General features: G+C 37.7%; 1 protein-coding gene and 1 long non-coding RNA gene across 3 annotated transcripts in view; one reads left to right on the forward strand and one right to left on the reverse strand.

Moving 5' to 3' along the window:
• The first annotated feature begins 642 nt into the window (after window positions 1-642).
• On the forward strand, window positions 643-25,325 carry LOC130542727 (uncharacterized). The gene is made up of 3 exons (XR_008957467.1): window positions 643-732; window positions 11,590-11,656; window positions 25,160-25,325. It is a non-coding gene; the product is annotated as an uncharacterized LOC130542727 (long non-coding RNA).
• Window positions 4,429-26,371, reverse strand: part of SAR1B (secretion associated Ras related GTPase 1B) — a 29,593-nt gene continuing 7,650 nt past the window's right edge. For both annotated transcript variants that reach the window (XM_026508010.3, XM_026508011.3), the window contains exons 2-7: window positions 22,524-22,599; window positions 17,554-17,673; window positions 13,518-13,583; window positions 11,930-12,033; window positions 10,661-10,792; window positions 4,429-9,325 (exon numbers count right to left, since the gene is read on the reverse strand). In XM_026508010.3, the coding sequence (XP_026363795.1) occupies window positions 9,209-9,325; window positions 10,661-10,792; window positions 11,930-12,033; window positions 13,518-13,583; window positions 17,554-17,673; window positions 22,524-22,581 (597 nt within the window). In that variant the 5' untranslated portion in view covers window positions 22,582-22,599 and the 3' untranslated portion in view covers window positions 4,429-9,208. The remainder of the gene's footprint in view (window positions 9,326-10,660; window positions 10,793-11,929; window positions 12,034-13,517; window positions 13,584-17,553; window positions 17,674-22,523; window positions 22,600-26,371) is intronic.

Below are 26,371 nucleotides of genomic sequence, written 5' to 3' on the forward strand. Positions count from 1 at the left end.
GAGAGAAGATCAGTGTTTGACCGTCCTTTTTCTGCTGCAGTAAGACTGAAGACTATCAGATGGCAGCTATAATGGTGGGTATAGAGTTGTTGAACCCGTGTGTTGTACACCTGAAACTAATGTAACATTGTGCCTCAGCTATGCTCAATTTGAAGGATAGGACCCACTCCCAAAGCTATCAGTGGTTCATCATGCAGTTATTTTTTTATTTTTTAACTTTTTAAAAAGGTTTTATTTCTTTTACTCAAAGATTTTACTTATTTATTTATTTCTCACGCAAGAGAGAGGGGGCCCGGGGCAGAGGGAGAGGGCAAGGGAGAGAAACGCTGACGACCCGCTGAGGGCAGAGCGTGATCCACCAAACCCAAGAGTCGGAGGCTTCACCAGCTGTGCCACCCAAGCGCCCCAATCATGCAGTTACTCATAAGTAAGGCACTAGTGTAGTTGAACTAGTCCTGTTACCCCATTGTGGTGGCCAAACCCCTTCCTGTGCTAAACTGTCTTAACAAAATGATGCTTCTGGCTAAAGTTAAACGTTTTCTGTTTTCCTGGAAATTATACTAATTTACTTAGTCTAGAGAATCTTTACAGCAGAACGGTTGGCTAAAGGCAATGCCTTCTGAGTCCAGTAATTTGTTTTTACAGAGGTGTCACAGACGTGTCTCAGAGGTGACAGACTTGATTTGGACCTTGAAGGTGAAGAATTTGAACAAGGCAAGTGGGGCATGCCAGGTGAGAGAAATGTATGCAAGAGGGCTCTGGTAGTGGGCCAGGTGCAGGGCATAAAATGAATTAGGAGGTACAAACTTTCAATTATAAAATAAGTCACAGAGATGAAAAGTACAGCATAGGGCATATAGTCAATAATAATGTTATGTTGTATGGTGACAGATGGTAACTCCACTTATTGTGGTGAGCATTAAGTATAGAATTGTCAAATCGGTATGCTGCACACCTGAAACTAATATAACATTGTATGTCTATACCTCACTTTTTAAAACGTTTTTAAATTTAATTTATTCATTTATTTATATTTATCTACTTTAGAGAAAGAGGGAGCAGGTGTGCCTGGGCACGTGTGCGCGTGCAAGCGGGCAGAGGGACAGAGGGAGAGGTAGAGAGAATCCTGAAGCACCCACCCCGCTGATTGCGGAGCCCAGTGTTGTGCTCCAGCTCACAACCCTGAGATCATGATCTGAGCCAAAATCAAGAGTCGGTTTCTTCACCAATTGAGCCTCCGGGTGCCCCAACTTTTTTTTTTTTTTAAGTGAAGTTCCTAGAATAGACAAAAGTCAACTTGATTTTCTCCAGACTGCATTCAGTCTTGTATGGCTTCCCAGTCCAGAAGTAGATCTAGACAGACTTCAACCCAAACCCAGGCGCTAGAACCATAAAAGTAGTGCTGTTGATGTAAAAAGACGTGAGGGTTTGAAGCCGATGGCCAAGAAAGGATTCTTGAGACATCTTTGGTGCAAAAAGGTGATTTTATTAAAGCACGGGGACAGGACCTGTGGGCAGAAGGAGCTGCCCCTTATATGCCCTCAAGTTGGGAGGGGGTTAGGGATAGGGTACATCTCTAAGGAGTTTTGGAGGCAAGGTTTCCAGGACCCTGAGGGGGGCTAGCTATGGTTCAGAAAAGGTCATGTATTACCATCTAATAAAACCTTAGTCATGAGACCCTTAGATGTATATCGGTGGGCCATATGCTTGGGGGATGATTGCCAACACGTATCTTGGGGGGCGGGGGTTAGACAAAGGAACTTCCCAAAGAAATTTTTATATGTTAAAGTAGACTTACAGGATACTGGTTGGGGGTGGGGGTGTCAGGTTGGATTGCCTTTGCCCTTAGTAAAGTATTAACATTGAGGCGGCTAAGTCCCTAGAGGAATGTCACTCTGCCTGTGTCAAGGATTTGTCAATGGGCTGTGGGTAGTAAGGAAATTTAATGATTTTTCCTCTGCCTTTGTTTCCCACTTCACTGTAACTTGGTAATGTTTGTCATTTCTCTGGTTTCTGAAATTTTGCTAATCCCAAATCAAATGGGACTACAATTCCAATACTGAATTTCACCTTTAGTTGCTTTTTGCTCAAGAAAGCAGTGAACAAAAATCACCATTTTGACCCCTATTCACCTGTACCTCACCTCCAATTTTTTCTTCTCCTTTTTTACTTTTAACAGTCTTGAAACCTATTACATGCCAAACCTTTTGACTGGAGGAATGTGTTACCCATTAACCCAACCCCTTTTAATACAATCAAGGAAGAAAGCTCTTGAGTTTATTTTTGCAACATAAAGAGCTTGTTTCTAGTGGCACATTGCCATTACTGAAGTTAGTGACTTTAATAAACATCTTAAATTATTTGTTATAATGCCCTGAATCAAAACCCACATTCCAAAGCAAGGCTTACTTTATATACTACATAATAGCCAGAAATTTGAGCCTGGATATCAAATTTATTTTAAAATTTTCATTTATTTATTTAAAGATTTTTATTTATTAGGGAGCACGCAGGAGCCTGGGGGAAGGGGAAGAGGGAGAGTGAAAGGGAGAAGTGACTCCACACTGAGGGCAGAGTCTGACTGGGGCTCCATCCCAGGACCTGAGATCATAACCTGAGCCAAAGTCAGATGTTTGACTGAGCCACCCAGGCACCCCTAATTTTTATTTATTTTTCTTTGTTTAAGTAGGGTCCACCCAATGTGGGGCTTGAACTCACAATCTCCAAGATCAAGATTTGAATGCTCTTCTGACTGAGACAGCCAGGCACCCCCTTAATGTCTAATTTTAAATAAATCAAGGTTAAGAGGCTTTGTAAATAGAGGTCCTGACCTTTGTCAGTGAACTGCATCCCCAGCTGAACCCTGTATGAGGGATTCCACAGAAACAGGACCTTTTTTTATTTTATTTTTTTATTTTATTTTAAGATTTTATTTATTTATTTAACAGAGAGACAGCCAGCGAGAGAGGGAACACAAGCAGGGGGAGTGGGAGAGGAAGAAGCAGGCTCATAGCGGAGGAGCCCCATGTGGGACTCGATCCCAGAACTCTGGGATCACGCCCTGAGCTGAAGGCAGACGCTTAACGACTGTGCAACCCAGGCACCCCTACAGGGCCTTTTTTTTAGGACCTTTGTTTTGTTTTAGGACTTTCTAGTTAACAAGCTTTTATTTTTATTTTTTTTTAAAGGTTTATTTGTCAGAGAGAGAGAGAAAGAGCACAAGCAGAGGGAGAAGCAGGCTCCCAGCTGAGCAGGGAGCCCGATGTGGGACTTGATCCCAGGACCCTGGGATCTTGACCTGAGCCAAAGGCAGACGCTTAACCAACTGAGCCACCCAGGCGCCCCTCTAGTTAACAAGTTTTTAAGCAGGGTCTTACCTTTCAATAAGGAGGACAGTGGCCACCACCCGAAGGGCTTCATTTACATTTACGTTGTTTCTTAGGAAGTTTCCCTATTCCCAGCAAGGTGTCTTTCACATTCTTCAGGGGTCTCTAACTCTTGAATTACTTGTAACTTTGAAAATTATATAGCTAAATTCCAGAGAATGAGCTAAATAAACTGGACATCATTTATTTCGCATTATTTGTCCCTTCACTGCACTATTTCTATCTTCTTGTTAGTTTCAACTTAACAAATAATTTGAATCCAGAGGTAACTCTATTTGATGGACACGACTGTAACAGAATTGGGATTGCTTACGTTAAAAGAACTAGCCCAAAGCTGCTTGTCGTTCTGTACATTGTGGGAAAGGTTAAAGGTAGCAAGGATTTAAGTCTCATAAGAAGCTCGATAATCCTTACCAAAATGATTAATGTTTTTTTTCACTGATGAACCAATGATTGTTTAGTGTTATTAGTATTGTTACATCACTGTTTCTGCTAAATGAAAAACACGCACTCTGGCATCAAAAAAACCTGCAAAGCTTGTAAATGATTCAGATTCCTGCCCTCCACCCCCACTCCAGATTTACTGAATCACTTTGGTTGGATTATTTTTTCTTTAGTGTTTTTTAAAAACATCTTCCCAGGAGAGGTACCTGGCTGGCTCAGTCAATAGAGCACAGGAATCTTGATCTCCAGGGTCATGAGTTGAGCCCCACACTGGGCATAGAGTTTACCTTAAAAAATAAATAAAATAAAATCTTCCCAGGAGATTCTGATGCATACTAACCCTAGAGAACTTTGATGTAGATAAAACCAACTGGTTGCCTTATTTTTCACATTTCAACAGAGTCAACACTGTGTCAGTTCTACTTTGGTACGCCCTTAAGTTGTTTTCAGGCAAATTAGGTCTTGGTACTTAAGCATTTTTCAGAATCTTTGTACAAAGGGAAAATCTATTATCTTCATGACTTCAAGGTCCAAGAAATTTCCAATGAGCAAAATGAAAATTATAGTTGGATGATAAAAATGGAACTTGACAGTAGAGTTTTTCAAAGACCATGTTAGCATTTTATTTTTCTATTCCTGACACTCGAATTCATAGGGGGTGAATGATAGAACATAATCAAAATAACATACAAACACAATTTAAGAACATTTAACCATCTCTCGTAGCTGTTCTTTGTAAAATACATAAAAGTAAACATATATAAATTTTATATAAATTATGCTTAATCTGTATACACTGTGAAACCATTGTTAAAATTCACACTGAGAAGCTAGTGCAAGCAGTGGTGTACAAAAGTGCAAACAAGGTTAGTGATGAAAACCTTACACTGACTTACCACTTCAGCATACTCTGCATTCAGTCAAATACCGAAGGCCTCACCACAGAAAACACTTTGATCACTTTCAAAGTAAGGTGACTACATTCACCCTGCGTGCTCTCACCTCAGTATGGCAACTGATGATGAGTTCAGGTTAGCAGCACCAGGGAAGAGAAACCCACGTGAAGTCGGCCCACTGATGTGAATCTTTACACTGGATAATGAAAACAATTCCAAAGACCACTTGTATGTCCGAAGCTGTAGAACTATCACCCCCCTTTACCCCAAAGTATTTAAAACTGAAATTAATTCGAATTCTCCCTCCTCCATTTAAAATGCATGCTGAAGAATTCATCCACTCCAGTGCAGCTTTTCCAAAAACAACTTGGCGTGAAATCTCTCAAAAGGCTTTCCCATTTCTGCCCTAAAATCTGTTTGGGGTAAGGATGCTCCTGCAACAAAGTTCACTTTGGACAACTTGCTTACTGTAATTACTGTAATTACTTTTGATTCTATTTAAAAGTGTGGCCAAATCCCTGAACAATCAATCAGTGGTATTAAATGCATTAGTTACTTAATGTTCTAAATTATGAGAACAAAAATTTGTTGGTTCAGAGGTACATCTTCCATAGATTCTGTAGATTCCCTTCATACTTTTTATCCAGGTGTGGTGTGGGAATGTGTGAGGGGGGATGGTTCCAGGGATCAGGAGTGGAAGCACGGTTTTAACAAAATCCCAATCACTTTGCACAGAGGCACAGTCCCATATTCCAAGACCTGTTCGTTTGTTCCTTTGGGGGGGGTGTTAAAAGCACGAATTTGCATTTCAAAAGAAGAGTGATGGAAGCCATCAGAAGCATCACCATGTAGCTTTGAGAATTTAGACTTTAATTGAAGATACACTGTTTTCTGAACTCTTAGATTTATAGCAAAAAAACAGTTTATAGAAAACCTTTAATACACCATTAAGTTTGCATTAAGGAATTTTTATTTGCTAATCTCTATCTTTTTCATGCTTTCTTGGAGATTTTTTGAAGCTTCGCCAACTTTTACATAGGTTTAAAATGATCTAAACAATATACTCTAAATAAAATGAACACAAGATATTTCGAGAGCATTCTCTTCCTATTAGCTATTCTCATTGTACTGTAATCAAAATTTGGCAATAAATCCTTGCAAACTTTAATCACATGACTATCAAGACTGAAATGTCACACACGAGTCACAGCCAATACAGTTTGAGAACATGTAAACCTTTCTCCTGAAACTCAAATCATGTCAACTAGAATTACACTGCTTTTAATGATAGAACTTGTGAAAGTGCTGTTTTGAATGTGGCTGATCAAATCATTTTGCAGAAGGCAAGAAGCAGTATTATCACAGCTATTACCCTATTTTAATGATTCTACAAGTAGTTTATGTGCCGCAAAGCACTAGGAAGAAGCGTGAGCCTGTTCAAAACTAAGGAAAAGAAACAACATTGTAAACCACGGTAAATGTGTATATATACACAGGCCCACAAAACTGAACTTTACGTCTATGCAGGCAATATCTGAATTCATACATCTTTGGCACTCAAAGATACTGTCAACCAAGCCAAGAGCAAAGAATTTTTTTCATCTATTTTAGAAAATGTCTTGCCCCAATTTTAAAAAATGCTATGATCTCCAATTCTAAAAATTCACTGAGATAAAGACAAACTGGAATCAATTTAAAAAGTTACCTGAAAACATAATTAACAGCAGTCCTTGAAAGAGGTGTGGGGATAAGGGTTTCATTAAAATGAGAAATGTAGGCTGAGAAATGTAGGCTGAGACCCTGTCTTTTAGAGCTTTACTAAAGATTTTAACATATCTTTTGAGCAGTGCCTGATTTATATGGAATCCAGTCTTAACTTGTATACATTTTTACAACTTATGGTAAAAGGTACTTATGGTAAAAGGTACAAAATTAATCTATGTCCCCAGTGCTACCATTTACCCCCAAAATACTGCACAGGTGCACCCACTTGCACAAGCACATAGAACATGTTTTCCCCATGTGCTTCTACTGTTTCTTGGCATTCTCTTAATATGCTTCTCTTGAAGGGGAGCAGTGATTCAGTGGATATGTTCCAAGGAGCTGGAAGAGTGAGATGGGAAGCCCAGTGACTAGGGCCCATCTCCCTGCAGCTGGGGGGAAAGCCAATTGCTGCTGTGTGCAGCTTCATTTCTGAATGTTGAGGCCATAATCTTACATCATTGGGACAATAGCCACAGTTTAGTTGTGGTCCACAACTGACTTTGTTTCTTTGATCCCAGTGTCAGAACTAGAATGAAAATTCTGGAATGATTTATTTTGTATCAGAAAGCATTTTTCCCTTTAGAGAAACGAGTAAGCTTTTTCCTTTATACCAATTTATGAAACAAATAATTAACTTCTCAATATCACAATATAAGGAAATACTTAAAGAAAATGCATGTCCTTGTAGGTGCTCAAGACAGATACCAACAAGAGGCAGTTACTTTAATAAGACCTAGTTCTGTTTAGTCAGGATATTAGAAGTTACCTGATTTATTTTTTTATTTATTAAAGTAATCTCTACACCCAATGTGAGGCTCGAACTCACAACCCTGAGCTCAAGAGTCCCGTGCCCCACAAAATGAGCAGTACTTGAATTACACGTGGCAGAATAAACCAACAGGTTGGTATGTCATTTCATCCTTTTCCCAGGATGCTACTGACGACTCTAACCAGGGAAGAAGCTCTTATTTTCATTTGAAAGGAAGGTTAAAGTGAAACAGAAGAGCCATATTACTAAAACCAAAGGTCATGTTGAAATGACCTTGTTGGTTTAGCTAACTGGTATTTCCTTCCAGTCAAATCCCTTAATCCTTACCTGTCTCAGATGTTCCAGTATTAATGACAGAACTAGAGTAACTGATTTGGAAAAAAGCTAAAGAAAACACTAATTCTGATATATAAATTATTCCTGATGGAACTGGAGCAATCTATTCTCAATGGAATTGGTTAAATATACTATAAAATCCTGGTTTATAACCAAGAGAGAACTAACTCTCAAGTATGAATTTTTAAAGGTCCATATTTGGCACTTATCTTTCAGCTTATTTTAGTAATTATGGGCATCTCAGAACCTCATGGAAAAAAAGAACTCAATTTCTTTAGAAATCAAAGTGCTTTGCTACCTAAAAATGTTAGTAGTGAGGCTTGCAGACACTACCACACGGCAGGCATTACTTCTAAAAACAAAAGCCTTTGTGCTATATAAAGTAAGAGCTGAGAGCAATTAAGAGAAAAGAAAATCGAACACAAGCATTCATTTATTTCTAAAAAATAAACTATGCCAAACAATGCAAAAGAGCTACAGGACAGGACCAGAGTCCCCATGCAGCTCAGAAGGCAGAATAGGGTTCCTTTCCCCTCATACATACAGGCCTCCACAATGAAACGACGCACAAGGTGCTACTTGTTGCTTGCCCTGGGAGTATCCTGTAAAAGGGAGTGGGGAGTACCTCTAAATGTGGGGAGACTGGTGCCTGTCACTACTTTGGGTGAAAAGGCACAAATGACCAAACTGGGCACCAGTAAGTTTGGAACACTTCAGAATCAGACAATTGGAATGGAGCTATAGGGCCTATCAAACCCCAGATCAACCTTGTGCTGTACTAGAAGATGTACTTTTCTTCAAAAGACCAATCCCACGGAAACTAGGAGGTGGACCCCATCAGCACTAATAATGGTAGCATTACTGTTACAAATACACGATTCAGAGTTAAATGTGGTATAAGGTGGAACCAAACACAGCTTGTCTCCTGGTAAATCCAAAAGCCTCTAGAAGACTTAAACATTATCCTAAAAATTCTGAAGTGGTCTCCTTTCCCCACAACCCCCTCATACGTATGTTATTAAATACTCAAAATGTCAGAGCATACTAGCCAGATAAGACACATTAAAATGAAACATCTGCCCAAAAAAGATGCCAAACATCAGGGTGTGTTTTATTGCATGACGTTTGCATAAGAAAAAATATTATTGAAAACTGTAAGGCATCATGCAATCATCAATAAGCTAATTATTAACTGTACACTTAAGATAGGTGGACATATAATCTAAAATTTAAAAACTAGTTCCAAAATAGTACATAAAAATTTAACATGATGAGCTTTTAAACATGGTTTATATTTGTAGCTTCACGTTGTTAAAAAGTGCTTCAAATGTACTGCTGGAAAGTTGTTCTTTATAAATGGTGCTGGGGATAATGTCAGATTATAAACTGTATAAACAATTTTTATGGAATTGGAAAGCTAACATTGTGATACTCAAACTCACTTGAATCAATTTTCAATTTGCACTCAAATTAAGTTGATATAATATTAATAATCTAAAAAACATCTGTTTCCTAACCAACAAAAGTCTATTGAATTCAAGTTATGCATGTTGAGTGGATCAAATCTCTGAGCAGGCCTGAATGGTGAGACCTGGAACCGATATAGGCGGTTGTTAATCAATGTACTGTGCCATCCAACGGAACCCTTCTCCGTAACCTTGCCTTTTGAGCACGCTGCACATGAAAACTTCTAAGGGTCGGGCATTAAGTTCTTTCAGAGTTACATTGCCCTAGAAGGGAAGACAGACATTATATTATGATGGATGACCCCTTTATGAAATAAAAGCTCCACTTTACAGCTGAATTGCAGCTTCTGCATCTCAGAACAAAGGATGACTGTGCTAAGCCTTGGGGTGTTGGGCAGACAAGTCCCTTAGACACACAGGAAACCTCCTCTCTCTCTCTCAGTGGGAAAGAGGGGAGTTTGTGAGGCACACAAGAATGAAAATAATCTCTGACTTGGAAAAAATTTAAGTTACCCAAGCCGGTTTCACTAATATTAAAGACAAACCTTTCTGAGGAGGTTTATGACTAAACAAGGCATTTCCGAAAAATGGGGAGTAGACTTATTGAAAAGAAGACACAGAAAACACACTAAAGTCTACCCTAACATCAAAGTCTCCTTCCAAAGAATGCAGTATTTCTCCCACTCTGAAAAAATATATATAAACCAAGGAAACTTTGTTTGTAAACTCTGAGATTTTTTAATACCAAGATCCCTCCCCCGAACAAATACTAGTAAAAATGATTGTAAAAATAATGCATTTTGAAGCTCATTATAAAGTATTATGTTTAAAGGTGCTGGGTGGCTCATTCGGTTAAACGTCTGCCTTCAGCTCAGTCATGATCTCTGGATCCTGGAATCCACCCCTGCATAGGGCTCCCTCCTCAGCGGGGAGTCTGCTTCTACCTCTCACTCCTCCCACCCCTCATGCTCGCTCTCTTTCTCTCATATAAATAAAATCTTAAAAAAAAAAGTATTATGTTCAGAAAATCCCCAAACACTCCTATGTTCAAATTTACATTTTATATTTATCTCTGATGAGCTCAGGGCCTAAATACACTACCGAAATGCTTAAACATTTAAGTTATTATTTGGTGGCTAATTCTGAAAATCTATGATGAATAAAACTCTGAAAGCCTTGATTCGGTTTCCCATAAGCATGAGCTTTGACATTTTTGTTATCCTCAAGAAAAGGTTTCATTCCGTGGTAGAAAGAAAAGACATGAAGACATTTAAAAAGACCCAAATGTACAAATGACAGTTTTTAAGAAAAAATAATAATGGGCCTATGTAGTTGGACAATAGTAATTTAAAAAGACATTTGGTTGTACACTTGCAACTAATGTTACATGTGAGTTATACCTCAATTAAAAAAAAAAGGCAAAAAAAAAAAAAAAAAAAGGCAGACTGCCAGTTCGACTAATTACCATGATTACTGTTAGCACTAGTACTGGAATCAACTATTTCAGAAGATAAAAATAAAGTAACACATTAAATTAAAAGACCCTTACACTGCCAAATGAAATATTCACACTAGTCAAAAAAAAGTTGTTTTACTTACCTTTCCTGTTGTCTGACCATATAAACCAAACATCTCTCGTAACCTTTCTTCGCTGATGGCTTCAGGTCTGTCAATCTTATTCCCAAGAATTAGTATAGGCACATTAGCAATGGTTTCATCTGTCATTAGTGACTGAAACAAAACAAAAGACAAGATGTTGATATGAAACTAAAGAGCTCCTTATGACAAGATACCAATGAGTATCAAGGACTCGTTCTCTATCATAGCATGTCAGTTTTGCCAAATTCCTTGACAAACTTTTTGTACATTTGGAAGTAAGCTCACGGGCACCTGGCTGGCTCAGTCAGTAGAACATGCAATTCTTGATCTGGGGTTTGTGAGTTTGACTCCAAGCTGGGTGGAGAGAGGAATTAAAAAAAAAAAAAGTGAGCTCAAAGGAACTATAAGCTCAATTCTTCTGTTTCCCTATAGCTCCTTCTGTAAATGGTCAACTCTGCTCACTCTGTGAATCACTAAGGGACTCTAAAACAAATACCTTGAAGGTGAGCAGACCTGGTTTCAATTCTAGTTCTACTGCTGATGAATTAGATCTTGGACAAATAAGCCTCAGTGAAGTTCAAAGAGCATTTGGAATAGTAGCACCTACCTTACAGAGTGGATTTGAGAATTAAATGAGTTAATATACATGTGCCTGGCACAAAGTAGGTAGTTAGGAATTCCCTGACCCTGTTCCATGACCACAGAACCTACCTGGACTTTGCCACATGAACAATTTGCCTGCTCTGGGCAGAGGCATGGTCAGGTTAAATCATTGCTTTCTCTGTGGTCCTAGACCTAGCCCTGGCCTTCCCAGCTGATCCTGAACCACTTTACAAAGCATCTGACCTGGGAGAGGGGGAGGAGAAGTAGCCACACATGCCCCCGCTCACTCCTGAAAGTGGTGACTAAGTATGTTATACCATTTCCAGGTTCCGGCCAACTCCCGAAGAAAATGGCATCTAGGATGACCAGAGACTCAAGACCAAGCTACTCCAGGTATGCCGCAGACATGAAATATACTACAAAGGCACATTGCACAGAGTGAGCTTAGCTCTTCAGGAAGAAAGTCTGTGTTAGAATGTCCTCAATAGGTACAATTACTTCAAGCCACTGTCTCTGCATTCTAAGTGCAATAACCACTGAGCTCTGTCAATTGCCAGGAGTGATATCAGAGACTGCAGAAAAGCTGCACTCCGAAACCTACATCTCCAAATTATTTCCTCAAGCTTACCAGAGTGATTCAGCTATGTTTAGTTTTGGTTAACTTACATCAAGTTCTTCTTTTGATTCTAACAGCCTTTCATGGTCTGCACAATCCACCAGAAATACAATGCCATTGATAGCAGGAAGGTAGTTTTTCCACACTCTTCGAGCTAGCAGAAACAATGAGGAGTTAGATTTTATTTGCTGGTCAAACTTAGCAGATGGTTTGATGGAAGAGTCTAACAAGATATCAAGTATAATTATCCCTTAGCTGCTCCCACGTCACTATATACTTAAGTTAATCTTTAACCCAGGGTTGCCAAATCTTTCCAGAGGACCAAGGAAGGCTTTCCTTGACGTGACCAAGTCAAATATTTTACTCTGCCCCAATTTTCCGAAGTTAGAAGTGGAATTATTTGTTACCAATGGACAATGATGCACATTAAGTTCACTGGATAACTGCCACTATTTTTAAATTTTATTTATTTATATGCAGTATTCATTTTTTCAGTTTTTTTTGCACTAATAAATTTGGAGTCAGTGAAAGAAGGAAATTAGTGGGCACAGATTTAAGTTAAAATAGTAAAAGCAAACTGTTATAACAGAAATTAAAGTCGATGAAACCATTAGGGTAATTTTTTCCATGACATTAGTTTTAGAAAAGTTTTAGAGGCGCTTTAGGGGTAAGCAACTTTTTTCTGACTTCGGTTTTATGATATATCTTAAAAACAGCACAGAAATTAAGTCTCAGACAAACTCCATTAGGTTCCAATTCTAACCATCACATTCTGGAAAGTACTTCATATATTTCAAAGAATTATTATGTCTCAAATGTGCATTCACTAGCCACAACCACTCAAAATCTTTTCAACTATTTGTCATAGGAGGTTTAGAATGTCCACCAACTTTGCAATATCCATTATTTATGAATTACCATGTGCTGGGTACTACCAGGTCTTGGGCGGGGCATAAGAAATGGGCTTTGGTTCTGGAAAGTTTAGTAGAGGAGATAACACAGTCTTTTCAAAACTTGTAGACATTTACACAAACGCACTAAGTGCCATGGAAATATAGTTAAGAGCTCTTCTAGGTGAGAGCGGCTTCTCAGGGGAGGCAGCCACACTTACACTGGGCCCTGAAGGTGGGTTACTTATGTGCAGATGGGTATGGCATGAGCAAAAGCACAGAGAGGGAGAACACCAAGAGGGTTCTGTTTGGTTGGAGTACAGAGAATAGGAAAGGGAATAGGGGAAAATAAAGACTCAAAAAATAAAATAGGATCAGATTACAGAGATCCTGAATGCCAGGTCAACAAGTTTGGCTTTCATTTTGTAGGTCAGCCACTGAAGGTTTTTAATACAGAGCAGTAACATCATAACATGATTATGAAATCAGTGAGATGTGGATTAGAGCAGAGGATAGAGGCTCAATTTTGGTTACATGCTTTACACCAAAAGCAATTCAGATTTAAATTCACCAGGAGTCTCATGAAATCACTTTGGTTTAAATCTTATCTGGTAGTAGTAATTCTTAAATTTTAAGTCTACTCTGGCCTTCCTTGAATAGAACAAGATCTCATGCACTGGAAAATAATGGCCACATTTTTATTAAGTTAAAATAAAATAAAGCAACTATAAGAGTTATAGAATCTTACCTTGAACATGTCCACCCAAATCAAAAGTTGTAAAAGTCATGCCAGCAATGGTTAGTTCTTCTGAAGCTAAATAACAATAAAAAATATTTTAACAACAAGAAAATCAGATATCCATTCATGGTATGTATTGCTACTTAATGTTCGATTTACTTTAAGTGCAAATAAGTAAGTTCACATCAAACATTTAGGAATAAAAGAATTTATTGTAATTAGATATACTTCACTTTATACTGACAACATAACACAGGTAATGGTAATATTCTAGTATTTCTTACCCTCCACAAATTCAACATTTTTTTCCCTTCTCTTTCTCCTGCTGAAAATATTAACTATTCAGATAATTATCTGCTGTGAATTCAAGTAACTGCTGCAACCTAATAATTCTTCCTATAATTCATCTTAGATGATACCGGGGAAATAATTTTCTCTCATGGCTGTCATCTTAGCAAGTGACAGTCTTTGATGATAAACACAGTAGCAACAAAAATTTTTGCCATAATGTCTTCAAATTTTTTTCTGCTCTCTGCCTTCTTCTAGAACTTCAAGTATAGGTTGGCTAGACTGGTATTGTCCCACAAGTCACTGAGCATCTGTTCATTTTCTTTTCATTTTTCTCTCTGTGCTTCATTTGATATAGATTCTATCATGTTGACTTAAGTTCACTGGTCTTTGCTCCACAGTACTGGCACTATTTTGTTGTTAATCCTACTATGTAGTGAAAAGTTCGTTTCAGTTATTGTATTTTTCATTTCTAGAAGTTCCACTGGGTTCTGTCTTATATCTTCCATTTGTTTCTTCATTCTCTTCATGTTTTCCTTCAGTCCTTGAGCACATTCATCAGAGCTCTTTTGGCATCCTCGTCTGCTAATTCCATCATCTTAGTCACTTCTGGGTCTGTCGCTACTGACTGATTTTTCTCCTGGTTGTGGGTCACACTCTTCTGCTTCTTTGCATGTCTAGTGATTTTTGACTGGCTGCTAGATTTCATTGTATTCTTTTGAGTAAGGTGGACTTTGTTCTGGTAGGCAGTTAAACTGCTTGCAGATCAGTTTTTAAGTTTTGTTAGGTTACAGTAGTCTTGTCTTTACAGGTACTTCAACTCTGTTCACTAAGGTATGGTCCTTCTGGAGTGGCTATTGAATGCTGTGTGTTATTCAACCAGGTCTCTCCCTTCTGGCTGGTGGGAACATGAATGATTCCTGGGCTCATGTGAGCTCTGAGAATTATTTGGTTAACAGCTCTGCTACAATTCTTCTTTCTCCAGAAATTATTCTTTGATTGGCCATGGGGAGTTCAACCCTTTGCAAACAGACTAGTATTTAGCCATGAACATTTCTGCAGCTCTTTGTCTCCAGAGCTCCTTCCTCTCTGGTACTATGCCAAGCAAATTCTCATCACCACAGTCTCCCCATATTCTAGTCTCTGTCTCCTCAACTCAGCAAGACTACTGGGTTATGTTTGGGTTTTTTCTCCCTGCACCATGGTGTGAAGATTATCTCTGTGATAAAGCTTGAAAAAAGAAAGGTTTTCCTTTTCTCAGGAATCATAGTCCAGTCTGAAAATAGTTGCAGTACATATGTTTGCCAGTTTTTTAGCTGCTTACAGTGGGAAGGTAATTCCAAATGCTTTTACTGCCCCATAGCAAAAACAGAAGTCCCCTACAATTACAATGAAAGGTTCAGTGTAATTTTAACAGTTCATTACAATTGCTGAGGCCCCAGAATAGTTTACTGTTAAAAAATTCTTTATGTAGACTCCCAACTGAATGAATCAATACAATTTGTGTTCAAAGTGTGTTCCTTTCCATTAGGAAAATATAATGCTTGGATGTGGTTGGGAAACTACCTTTATGGTTAGTTTCCCACTCCCTACTTTATAAAAGATCCCAGTTTGATTAAGACACAGAAAACTGTTACTATCCCAGGGACTCTAACCCTTCCCAGTCACTGTCCACTCCCAGAAGTAATCTAAATTCTATCACCACAGATTTGCTGTGCCTGTTCTAGAATTTCATATAAATGATACCAAACAGTATGTAACATTTTGTGACCAGCTTCTTCCAAGCAGCATAATATATACTGTATGTAACAGTTATTCCTCTTTCTTACTGACTAGAATTTCATGGTTTATCCTTTTTTTTTTTGGATGGGTATCTGACCTGTTTCCAGTTTGGGGCTATTACAAAGAAAGCTGTTATAAACATTCTTGTACAAGGATTTTGATGAACATATGTTTTCATTTCTCCTTGAAAAATACTTAGCAATGGAATTGTCAGATCATAGGGTAGATATATATTACTTTTTTCACATATGCTCTTAATTAATGAAAAATGTAAGATGAAATGAATGAGAGCTGCAGGAAAATTGAGATGGCAACTGTTTTGTGCCACTGCTTTTACTCCTCATTCCTACAACGTGTGACATAAAGTAGGTCCTCAATACATATTTGATGAATAAATAAAGGAGAGCAACATCAAAAATATAAAAATGGGGGTGCCTGGCTGGCTCAGTCAGTAGAGCATGCAACTCTTGATCTCAGGCTTATACACCATGTTGGGGGTAGAGATTACGTAAAAATAAAATCTCAAAAAAGGTTTTTTTTAAAACGACTTACACCTACTATAATACCATACCACTCGGCAGACTCTTCCAATTGTTTTTGTTTTTTTTAAGATTATTTATTTATTTATTTGTCAGAGAGATTGAAAGGGAGAGAGCGAGATAGAGCACAAGCAGGGGGAGCAGCAGGCAGAGGAAGAAGCAGGCTCCCTGCCAAGCAAGGAGCCCGATGCGGGACTTGATCCCAGGATGCTGGGATCATGACCCCAGCCCAAAGCAGCCACTTAACCGACTGAGCCACCCAGGCATCCCTCTTCCAGTTGTTTTTGCACACAATTTATATACTCAATTTCACCATGATCTTTTTTTCTTTAATAGTATTTTTCTTGTATCAGAATCTTATTTGCCAAGCCCCACTCTTCTAATACAAAAAAAAAAGATTTATCAATTCTATGAAACCTTCCTTTTCCAACTTCACTAAAAGTTTTATTGATAAAATGGTACTTTAAAGTGTTTCTGTTGTTCTCCTTCCTTGTTCTCTGAATATTTACCGAATTAAATAACTATCATATTATCTACTTTTTGGTCCAGTGCTCAATTTTATACTCATTATTAATAAGTCCACACTCATTATTTCATAATTAATCTGTGGATTAGCTTGTTTTTAAACTCTATGTCTAAAAAAACTAAAATTAAAAACAAAACAAAACTTTATGTCTACTTGATTCATAGTCTTTTCAAATGAAAGTAAGGTCACAGGTACTTATAAGTTAGGCTTCTGTTCTAATAATTTTGTCACTTTAACACTAACTTTACTTTCTCAAATAGTACCATCACATAACCATATACACTGGACAGTATGTATTAAGAGATCTACAGAGTCACTGTTAACGTTCTTCATGCAGTCTTTCTTAAAGAAACCCCAGTAAATTATTTTTCAAATTGTTCTAAAACTTTCTATTAATGTATCAATGCATGCCCTACTTCTTGGAATAATTCTATGGTCTTTATATTAGATACTGTTGTGGTTCCTCAGAGTAGAAAAATAACTGGTTAATAAATTGAGTCCCTACCAAAGTGTAAGACTATAATGTGTCCACTGAATAATGTTTTACAGTTTTAAAACTTGAAAGAAATTTAGGTTATCTAAACAAGGTAATGGTGACTATTTATAGCCTAAGCAATATTTGGTTGGATAGACCTCAATCATGTTATAATCCTGGAGAGAGTAACTTTAATTCCTCTAGCTGGAGAAGGGTGTGCTAACTGATAAGAAGGTATGTGTATTATTTTAAGATCTAAATATATTTCTTGGGAGTGGAGTGGGTTAGCTACGATTTATTATACAAAATATTTTAAGAATAGGTCAAATCACCTGATCATAATTTATCCACCAAAAAACAAAAAAATTTTCAGTTAGTGCCTATGAACTGGTATCACTTGATAAAGGAACATATTGTATGTGGGAATATACTTACTGGGATGTAACGTTGGGACATGTTGTCCAAGTCTGTCATCTTTTAGCATGTGTAGCAATGTTGTTTTTCCTGCATTATCCAATCCAAGAAATACCAATTTACCGGTTTTCTTATATAATCCTGTAGAGTAAGAGCTACAATTAGTCAAAATTCTGACATAAGATTATCCTAACAAAAAACTTGAAATAAAAGTATAATATAACATTTATAGTTTAGTTATTTGGATACTTTTCTTAATTACTCTAGATTTTTTTTTTATAAAGAGACACCTATTAACCTTTTGAACTTGTAAGATTTTATAAACTGGCTTGAATAAGCCTGAATTTCTAGTCTACTTTTAGTTTTGAAGAGCTATTCTAAATCTGTCATGATTTGCAAATTCAGGTCATTTTTTTTTTTTAAGATTGTATTCATTCATTTGACAAAGCGCGTAGAGAGAGCACAAGCAGAGGGAGCAACAGGCAGAGGGATCCTACCAGGATCACGGGATCATGACCTGAGCTGAAGGCAGATGCTCAACCGACTGAGCCGTGCAGGTGCCCCTCAGATCATTTTAAAACTAAACTCTGTCCCAGTCACTGAATGTATTACCTAACCTTGTCTCAATACCACAATGCTGATTCCCTTGACAATTCAGGGATAAATATCAACGTCCTCTACTAGAAAAACAATCGTAACATACTTGACATCATGTATTTATGAAGCTGGACCAAAAAGAAAAATTAAAGAGATTTTTCACGGATGAAAATAAAATAAGCACTTCTGTTAGTAGTGAGTTTTTTCAGTAAAAAGTTTAGGTCACTGTCAAATTTCCCTGAGAATACAGTTAAACTATTCACAGGATTGCATAAAACTAAAGCAACGACAACAAAAAAACTAAGCACATAATTTTAGATGTATTAACCAGTAATGATAGAGGAAGTGATAGGAAAAAGAGTATTGACCAATTTGTAAGAGACTGGTATTTACTGTGAAATTCAAAATTGAGCTTTATATTTTTTAAAGGCTTTTTTTTTCAGAGCAGTTTTAGGTTTACAACAAAACTGACAGGATGGTACAGAGATTTCCAATATACCCCATCTCCACACATATACAGCCTCCCCCCTTATCAACATCACTCACCAAAATGGTACATTTTTTTTTTTTGTGCAGATATTAGAGGGCATGCCAATATTTATTCTTTTTTTTTTTAATGATTTTTTTATTTTATTATGTTAGTCACCATACAGTACATCCCCGGTTTCCGATGTAAAGTTCGATGATTCATTAGTTGCGTATAACACCCAGTGCACCATGCAATACGTGCCCTCCTTACTACCCATCACCGGTCTATCCCATTCCCCCACCCCCCTCCCCTCTGAGGCCCTGTTTGTTTCTCATAGTCCATAGTCTCTCATGTTTCATTCCCCCTTCTGATTACCCCCCTTTCTTTATCCCTTTCTTCCCCTACTGATCATTCTAGTTCTTATGTTCCATAGATGAGAGAAATCATATGATAGTTGTCTTTCTCTGCTTGACTTATTTCACTTAGCATTATCTCCTCCAGTGCCGTCCATGTTGCAGCAAATGTTGAGAATTCGTTCTTTCTGATAGCTGAGTAATATTCCATTGTATATGTGGACCACAACTTCTTAATCCAGTCATCTGTTGAAGGGCATCTCGGCTCCTTCCACGATTTAGCTATTGTGGACAATGCTGCTATGTACATTGGGGTGCATATGGCCCTTCTCTTCACTATGTCTGTATCTTTGGGGTAAACACCCAGTAGTGCAATGGCTGGGTCATAGGGTAGCTCAATTTTTAACTTTTTAAGGGACCTCCACACTGTTTTCCAGAGTGGCTGTTCCAACTTGCATTCCCACCAACAATGTAGGAGGGATCCCCTTTCTCCACATCCTCTCCAACAATTGTTGTTTCTTGCCTTGTCTATTTTTGCCATTCTAACTGGCGTAAGGTGGTATCTCAGTGTGGTTTTGATTTGAATTTCCCTGATGGCTAATGATTTTGAACATTTTTTCATGTGTCTGTTAGCCCAAAATGGTACATTTTTAACCAACGATGAGCCTACACTGATACATCATAATCACCCAGAGTTACCTTAAGACTCACTCTTAGTGTTGTATATTCTGTATTTTGACAAACATATATCCATCATTATAATATCATACAAGGTATTTTCACTGCCCTAAAAATCCTATATGCTCTGCCTGTTCATCCCACCCTACCCGCATTGCCTGGCAACCACTCATCTTTTTATTGTCTCCATATTTCTGCCTTTTTGTCTTGCCAGAATGTCATATAGTTGTAATCAGACAGTATGTAGATTTCTGAGATTGGCTTCTTTCACTTAGTAATATACATTTTAGCTTCCTCCATGTCTTTTCATGGCTTGATAGCTCATTTCTTTTTAGTGCTAATACTTCATTGTCTAGATGAACCAGTTTATTTCTCCATTCACCTACTGAAGGGTATTCTTGGTTGTTTCCAAGTTTTGCCAATTATAAACGAAGCTGCTATAAAACATCCGTGTGCAGGTTCACGTGTAGACCTAAGTTTTCAACTCCTGTGGGTAAATACCAAGGAGCACAACTGCTGGATTGTATAGTAAGAGTATGTCTAGTTTTGTAGGAAATCACCCAATCTTCCAAAGTATCTGTACCATTTTGCATTCCCAGCAGTGAATAAAAGTTCTTGCTGCTCCACACCCTTGTCAGCATCTGGTGTTGTCAATGCCCAGCTTTTAAACATTCTAACAGTTATGTGGTAATATTGAACTTTATGTTTCATGTGTTTAATTGTCTAACACCCATGGAATTACATGAGCATGGGGACACAGCAGCAACTCCAAAATATATTTTATCAATAAATGAACTTTTAAAGACATTAGGCGTTGTAATTCAGGCTACCCATTTAATAAGTTCATGCCAAAATAACACCTAATTCTTTATCCACATGGAAGCTTAAGAAGTAAACTGAAGTCTGAATCTTTTGATAACCCCGTGACCAAGAGTTCTAATCCTAAGAGGAAAGACTGTCTTCCATTTTTACTTGAGCTGGGATATAACATTTCACATTTAATCATGAACTGTGACTAATAATTTTTTATACATTTCTATTTCTTTTTTAAAAAAGATTTTATTTATCTATTTGACAGAGAGCAAAAGCAGAGGGAGGGGCAGAGGGAGAGGGAGAAGCAGACTCCCTGCTGAGCAGGGAGCCCGATGTGGGGCTAGATCCCAGGACTCTCTGGAATCATGACCTGAGCTGAAGGCAGATACTTAACAGACCGAGCCACCCAGGCGCCCCAACATTTCTATGTCCTAAAATGTTTCTACATAGATTGTTTCTAACCAGTGCAGTCACAATCAATCTTACCATCCTTTTAAGTAGTAAAAGTGCACTGGATAAGATTGTAAAAGGAAGACCTAGAACATGTAAACTTCAGAGTGGGTCGGACTAAATCCTTATTTTGTGATAGGCACTGTTAAGCAAGCTGTTACACATTATTTAATCTTCAGAATAACTCTTTTAAGTAAACATTATTATCCTCTTTTTTACAGAGGGGAACAAAGGCTCAAAGTTAACTTGCTCAAATGCTGAAGTTAGATGTGACATTTGAAACCATGCCTGATGCCAAAGATTTGGTTCATTTCGTTTCTCTACACTGCCTCCTACTGTTAACCCTATTAACCTCCTGCTCCTGAGGCCATTTATTTTGCTTTTTCAACATTCAGCATAGATTAATTTTTATATAAACTGAGATATAGATACCAACCTGTTACAACCCAGGTTATCCCAGTAAAATGAAGTTTAAAATGCTTATTTCTGACCCAGTTGTTGCAAATATGTAACAAAATATTTCAGTCTGATAAAAATATTTAAGAATTCTTGAGGAGGTAATATAAAGAGATCTGATATTTGACCTGTAGTAGAGTGACAGTATAAAATGTGAGGAATTTTATTTTAAAAAGGAAAATCTTGGTTTTTAAAAATGTGCAAACATTGTGATCCAAATAAGAAATAAAAATAGACTGACAAAATTTGATCTTACATTTTTATTCTTTTAATACATAGTAGTCAAACAAAATGTGTATTTTCCAAACAAAATTTATTTGCTTTGTTAAAATTATGTTTGTGGAAAAAGAGCCACTTATATAGGAGATAGTAACTCATAAGTATGGTTGTGGCCAGTTAGGAATTATGTTGACAACTCTGTAATTACATGAAATGCTTCTCTTTGTTCGAGTTCAAGATGATGATTACATGGAGACTAAACTTAGAGCATGATTTGAAATAGGAGACCAGAAATATCTTCATTAATTACTATAATAATAAAATTGTCTATGTCGTAACATAAAAGTTAATCAAAAGCTTGTTTCACTGGAAAATGTGAGAAGTTAAGAGTATCAATAAGAGAATGAGATGCTAAGATTTTTCCTCTTTAAAATCTATAAAAAGAGGAAAATCACTAGTCAGAATTGCTGGGTAAACATGTCTCATTTAGCAGATTATACGCTGCCAGTTATGATATACAAAACACTTTACAGAACGTGCATTTTATAGTAACAAAAATAATGCACGAAATTCCTGTGAAGATTAAAGGAGATAAAGTATCTAAAGCACTTAGGTAAATTGGCTAATCAAAGGTGGCTATTCCTATAAATAATATTCCTATCAACAACCTTAAGGGGTAGGAATTATTTTTAATTTACAGATAAGGAAACTAAGGTTAAGGTGGAGAAAGTAATTTGCCCAAGATAATATATTTTATAAGGGATACGATGAGTAACTCAACACGTTTTTATGATTTTAAAGCCCCCTGTCCAAAATAAAAACAACAACAACAACAACAAAAATAAAGCTCACATTCGGAACTACTGGGTTATATATAAAGAGGCATTAGACAAATAAGCACTTTTATTTAAGTAGGATTAAATGGGATAACAATAGGGAACAAAGAACCAACATACCTAAAAATTGTAGCACACTGCTGAAACCACTGTAAATCCAGTCAAATATGAAGGACATATCCAAATCTTATAGGGTCTGGAAAAAAAGTGTTTCAAATTCAGTAGTCAACATTTAACAACAACATTAAACACAAACTCTGAGTAAATAATCCTACAACAAACTTCCTATAAGGAGTTAGCCATTCTTATCTAGGGTGATCTAATCTGATATATACTGATATATAAAAAACAAAATGCCATTAAAATACAAACTAGTGGGGTGCCTGGCTGGGTTAATTGGTAGAACACTTAACTCTGTCTCAGGGTTGTGATTTCAAGCCCCATGCTCAGTGTAGAGCTTACTTTTAAAAAAAAAGTTGGGGGGGGGGGACACCTGGGTGGCTCAGTCGGTTAAGCGTCTGCCTTCAGGGTTGGGTCATGATCCCAGGATCCTGGGATCAAGACCCACATTGGGGGGCGCCTGAGGGGCGCAGTCGTTAAGCGTCTGCCTTAGGCTCAGGGCGTGATCCCAGCGTTCTGGGATCGAGCTCCTCAGCTAGGAGCCTGCTTCTTCCTCTCCCACTCCCCCTACTTGTGTTCCCTCTCTCACTGGCTGTCTCTGTCAAATAAATAAATAAAATATTAAAGAAAAAAAAAAAAGACCCACATTGGGCTCCTTGCTCATCAGGGAGCCTGCTTCTCCCTCTGCCTGCTTCTCCCCCTGCTTGTACCCTCTCTCTGACAAATACATTAATAAAATCTTAAAAAAAAAAAAAAAGTACAAGGCCTTTTTCCATTTTTCAAAAACAAACCAAAAATCTGTTTTAATTAAAAAAAAAAAAAAAAAAAAAACCTCACTAGAAACAATTATTTGCCAATCAGAGTGGCAAACACGAAAATAAATTGTAACAGCCAGAACTGGAAAAGATGCGGTAAGAGAGGCGGTTAGTGGCAGTATAAATTGGTGCACATCTTTTTAATAACTAATTCAGCAGTAATACATATGTTATACTGTTTGACCCAAGAATTCTACTTTATTTATTTATTGAAGGTCGGCTCCACGCCCAGCATGGAGCCCAATGTGGGGCTTTAACTCACAACCCCAAAATCAACACCTGAGCTTAGATGAAGAGTCGGAGGCTTAACCAACTGACCACCCAGACACCCCTCAAGAATTCCACTTTTAGAAATTGTCCTAAATATGGACAATCTTTATGTATAAAGATGTGCATCAAAACATTATATAAGAAGAAATTTGGAAATAATCTATATTCAACAGTTAGTTAAATGAAGTACATACGATCTGTGACATAGGTACCAAAACCTGAGAGTGGGGGAAGGAAGAGCAAGGAGAAAGAGACTTAAAAAGGACATTTATAATAATAAGTTTCTGAGTCTGATTATACCTATGTGGAGTAAAAACCCTCCTTCTGTTACTTCTGGTCTTTTGTAGCAAATGGTACCAGGTGGTAAATTTCTGGGTCTGTCATCTTTCTGCATTTTTCAAATTTTAATCATATTCAATGTTAAAAAATGTTTTTTTAAATCACAGTAGAAAATGCAGAGTATAGTTCCGTTTAGCATTTACTTGACATGTGCTTGATAACTAATACAGCTAATATGGAAAGAGGAGGAAAAAAAGCCTGGAGAAATGAAAGATCACATATACAAAAATACATCTTCAAATCAACAAAGTTCATTTTCTATTTTTTGAAAATTTATTTATTTGGCAGAGCGAGAGACAACAAGCAGCGGGAGCAGCAGAGGGAGAGGGAGAAACAGGCTCCCCAATGAGCAGGGAGCCTGATGCGGGGCTCGAGCCAAAAGCAGACGCTTAACTGACTGAGCTACCCAGGTGCCCCAACAAACTTCATTTTCTAGAGCTAAACAAAACCCAGGCCCAAAACTTGGGCCAAGTCCAAACAATTTGAAAGCTTCTTCTGTCTTTGACATTTTTTAGACAAAGTGTGACACACAACACTGCTTTCTTTACCTCTCAGTCAGTGGGCTGCCAACCCTGATCCAGACAGGCCCACCAAACTCAGAATTGCTAGAGGATAAGGTGTTAAGAGATTACACTGCCTTGAAAGTGAGAGACAAAAGAGACACCTACCTTCAGTTCCCTGGAACTGAGGAGATCCCCTGAATCCAGGCGATAGCCTCTCCCCTCTTCCATCCCCTTACTTGAACTCACAAGAACCAGTCCATTCCTAACTGAGAGTGACTCACAAATTATGAAATTTCATGTGTCAGTAGCACAAGAATGAGAACTAGAAGAGCCACATATATATATAAAAATCCAGGGACGCCTGGGTGGCCCAGTCCGTTAAGTGTCTGCCTTAGGCTCAGGTCATGATTCCCATGATTCCCCAGGGTCCTGGGATGGAGTCCCACACTGGGCTCCTTGCTCAGTGGGGAGCCTGCTTCTCCCTCTGACTGCTGTTCCCCCTGCTTGTGCACAAGCTCTCTTTCTCTCTCTCTGACATAATTAATAAATAAAATGTTTAAAAACAAAACTCTCTCCCTTTGCCCCTCACCACTGCTCGCTTGCTCTCTCTCTCAAATAAATAAGTAAATCTTAAAAAAAAAAAAATCCAGCACCTTAGGAGTTCTTATTTTACTCAAGGTGAAAATTATATCTCATTCTATTATTCTAGGTCATGTAGAAATTGAAACTTGTAGGCACAGAAAATACATACAAGTGGCTTATCTTTTCTGAAGATTTTTCGGTAAGATTTATGTTTTTCAAATAGAATCATAATTTTTACTGTAGGGAATCAAAGCAGTGGTGTATTGAGACATTTTATTTAAATCAATAATGATTACCAAGTTCATATTATGTCTAAGGTCCCCATGGGGGATATAAATATTGATGATAAACATGGCTCTTTCTCTTGAAGAGGTTATAGTCTAGAGAGAAATTAGCTACATAAATGTAATTCAGCTGAAAAATGTTAAACCTGAAGAGGGTATTATCTAGGATGGTAACAACTTACCCTGTAGAAGTTCAAAACTTATACAAACACAAAGAAAAAACCTGCCTATATTATAAATCATAAGCTATTAGGGGATTAATAATCATGACAGTGTAAAATGAGAATAAAAAGAAGTAATGCAGTAGGAAGGAGTATGTTATGCTCACAAATGTACTTTATGCTCTTTTTGAAAAAGAGAAAACCAGTCCTCCTTATCTCTATATCCAGAGTCCTATTTCCATAGTTCTACAGAGGCAACAAGTTGTAGCTAAGGAAAGGTTTCTTGGATGATGTTCAGCCTAAATCTTAAACATTAAATAAGAGTTTCCTAAGTGGTTGTTATACTATGTGCAGAGGTGTGAAACTAAGTGGGGACAGCAAAAAGGTACTGTGAAATGATGGGACATGTCAGGGGGCTGCAAATTTAGCGTCAATCAATAGGTGATCACAAGTAAGGCAAGTCAGAGTGAGAAACAAATCTAAGACTAAATTTAGGCGTTTGGTCTTCATGCTTGCTACCTATAACATAGGGACGTAAGAAACCATACCGAATCAGTCTTTCAATTTAATAAAGCAAAGCTAACCAGAAATAGCAGCTACCCCTATGAGCATTATGATTTGTCTTAAGGTTAAGAACAAGAGCTGTGGAGCCAGGACTTTACCACTGACTTTAGGCAAGTTACTTCAATTTCCTTACCTGTAAACTGGGGATAATAGTAGCTACCTGAGATGGTTCTGAAGATTAAATCCATTACTACACACAAAGCACTTAGCTTCTGGCATGGAGGAAGCATTAAGCGTTAGCTGCTCTTATTTCGTCTACCATGTGGCCCACAGGACTAGGCACTTTGTGGATGTCACCACTAAACGCCCCATCAACTTTTCAAAGTAAAT

This window comes from Ursus arctos, unplaced genomic scaffold (genome assembly GCF_023065955.2).
Source record: "Ursus arctos isolate Adak ecotype North America unplaced genomic scaffold, UrsArc2.0 scaffold_5, whole genome shotgun sequence".
Classification (NCBI taxonomy): domain Eukaryota; kingdom Metazoa; phylum Chordata; class Mammalia; order Carnivora; family Ursidae; genus Ursus; species Ursus arctos.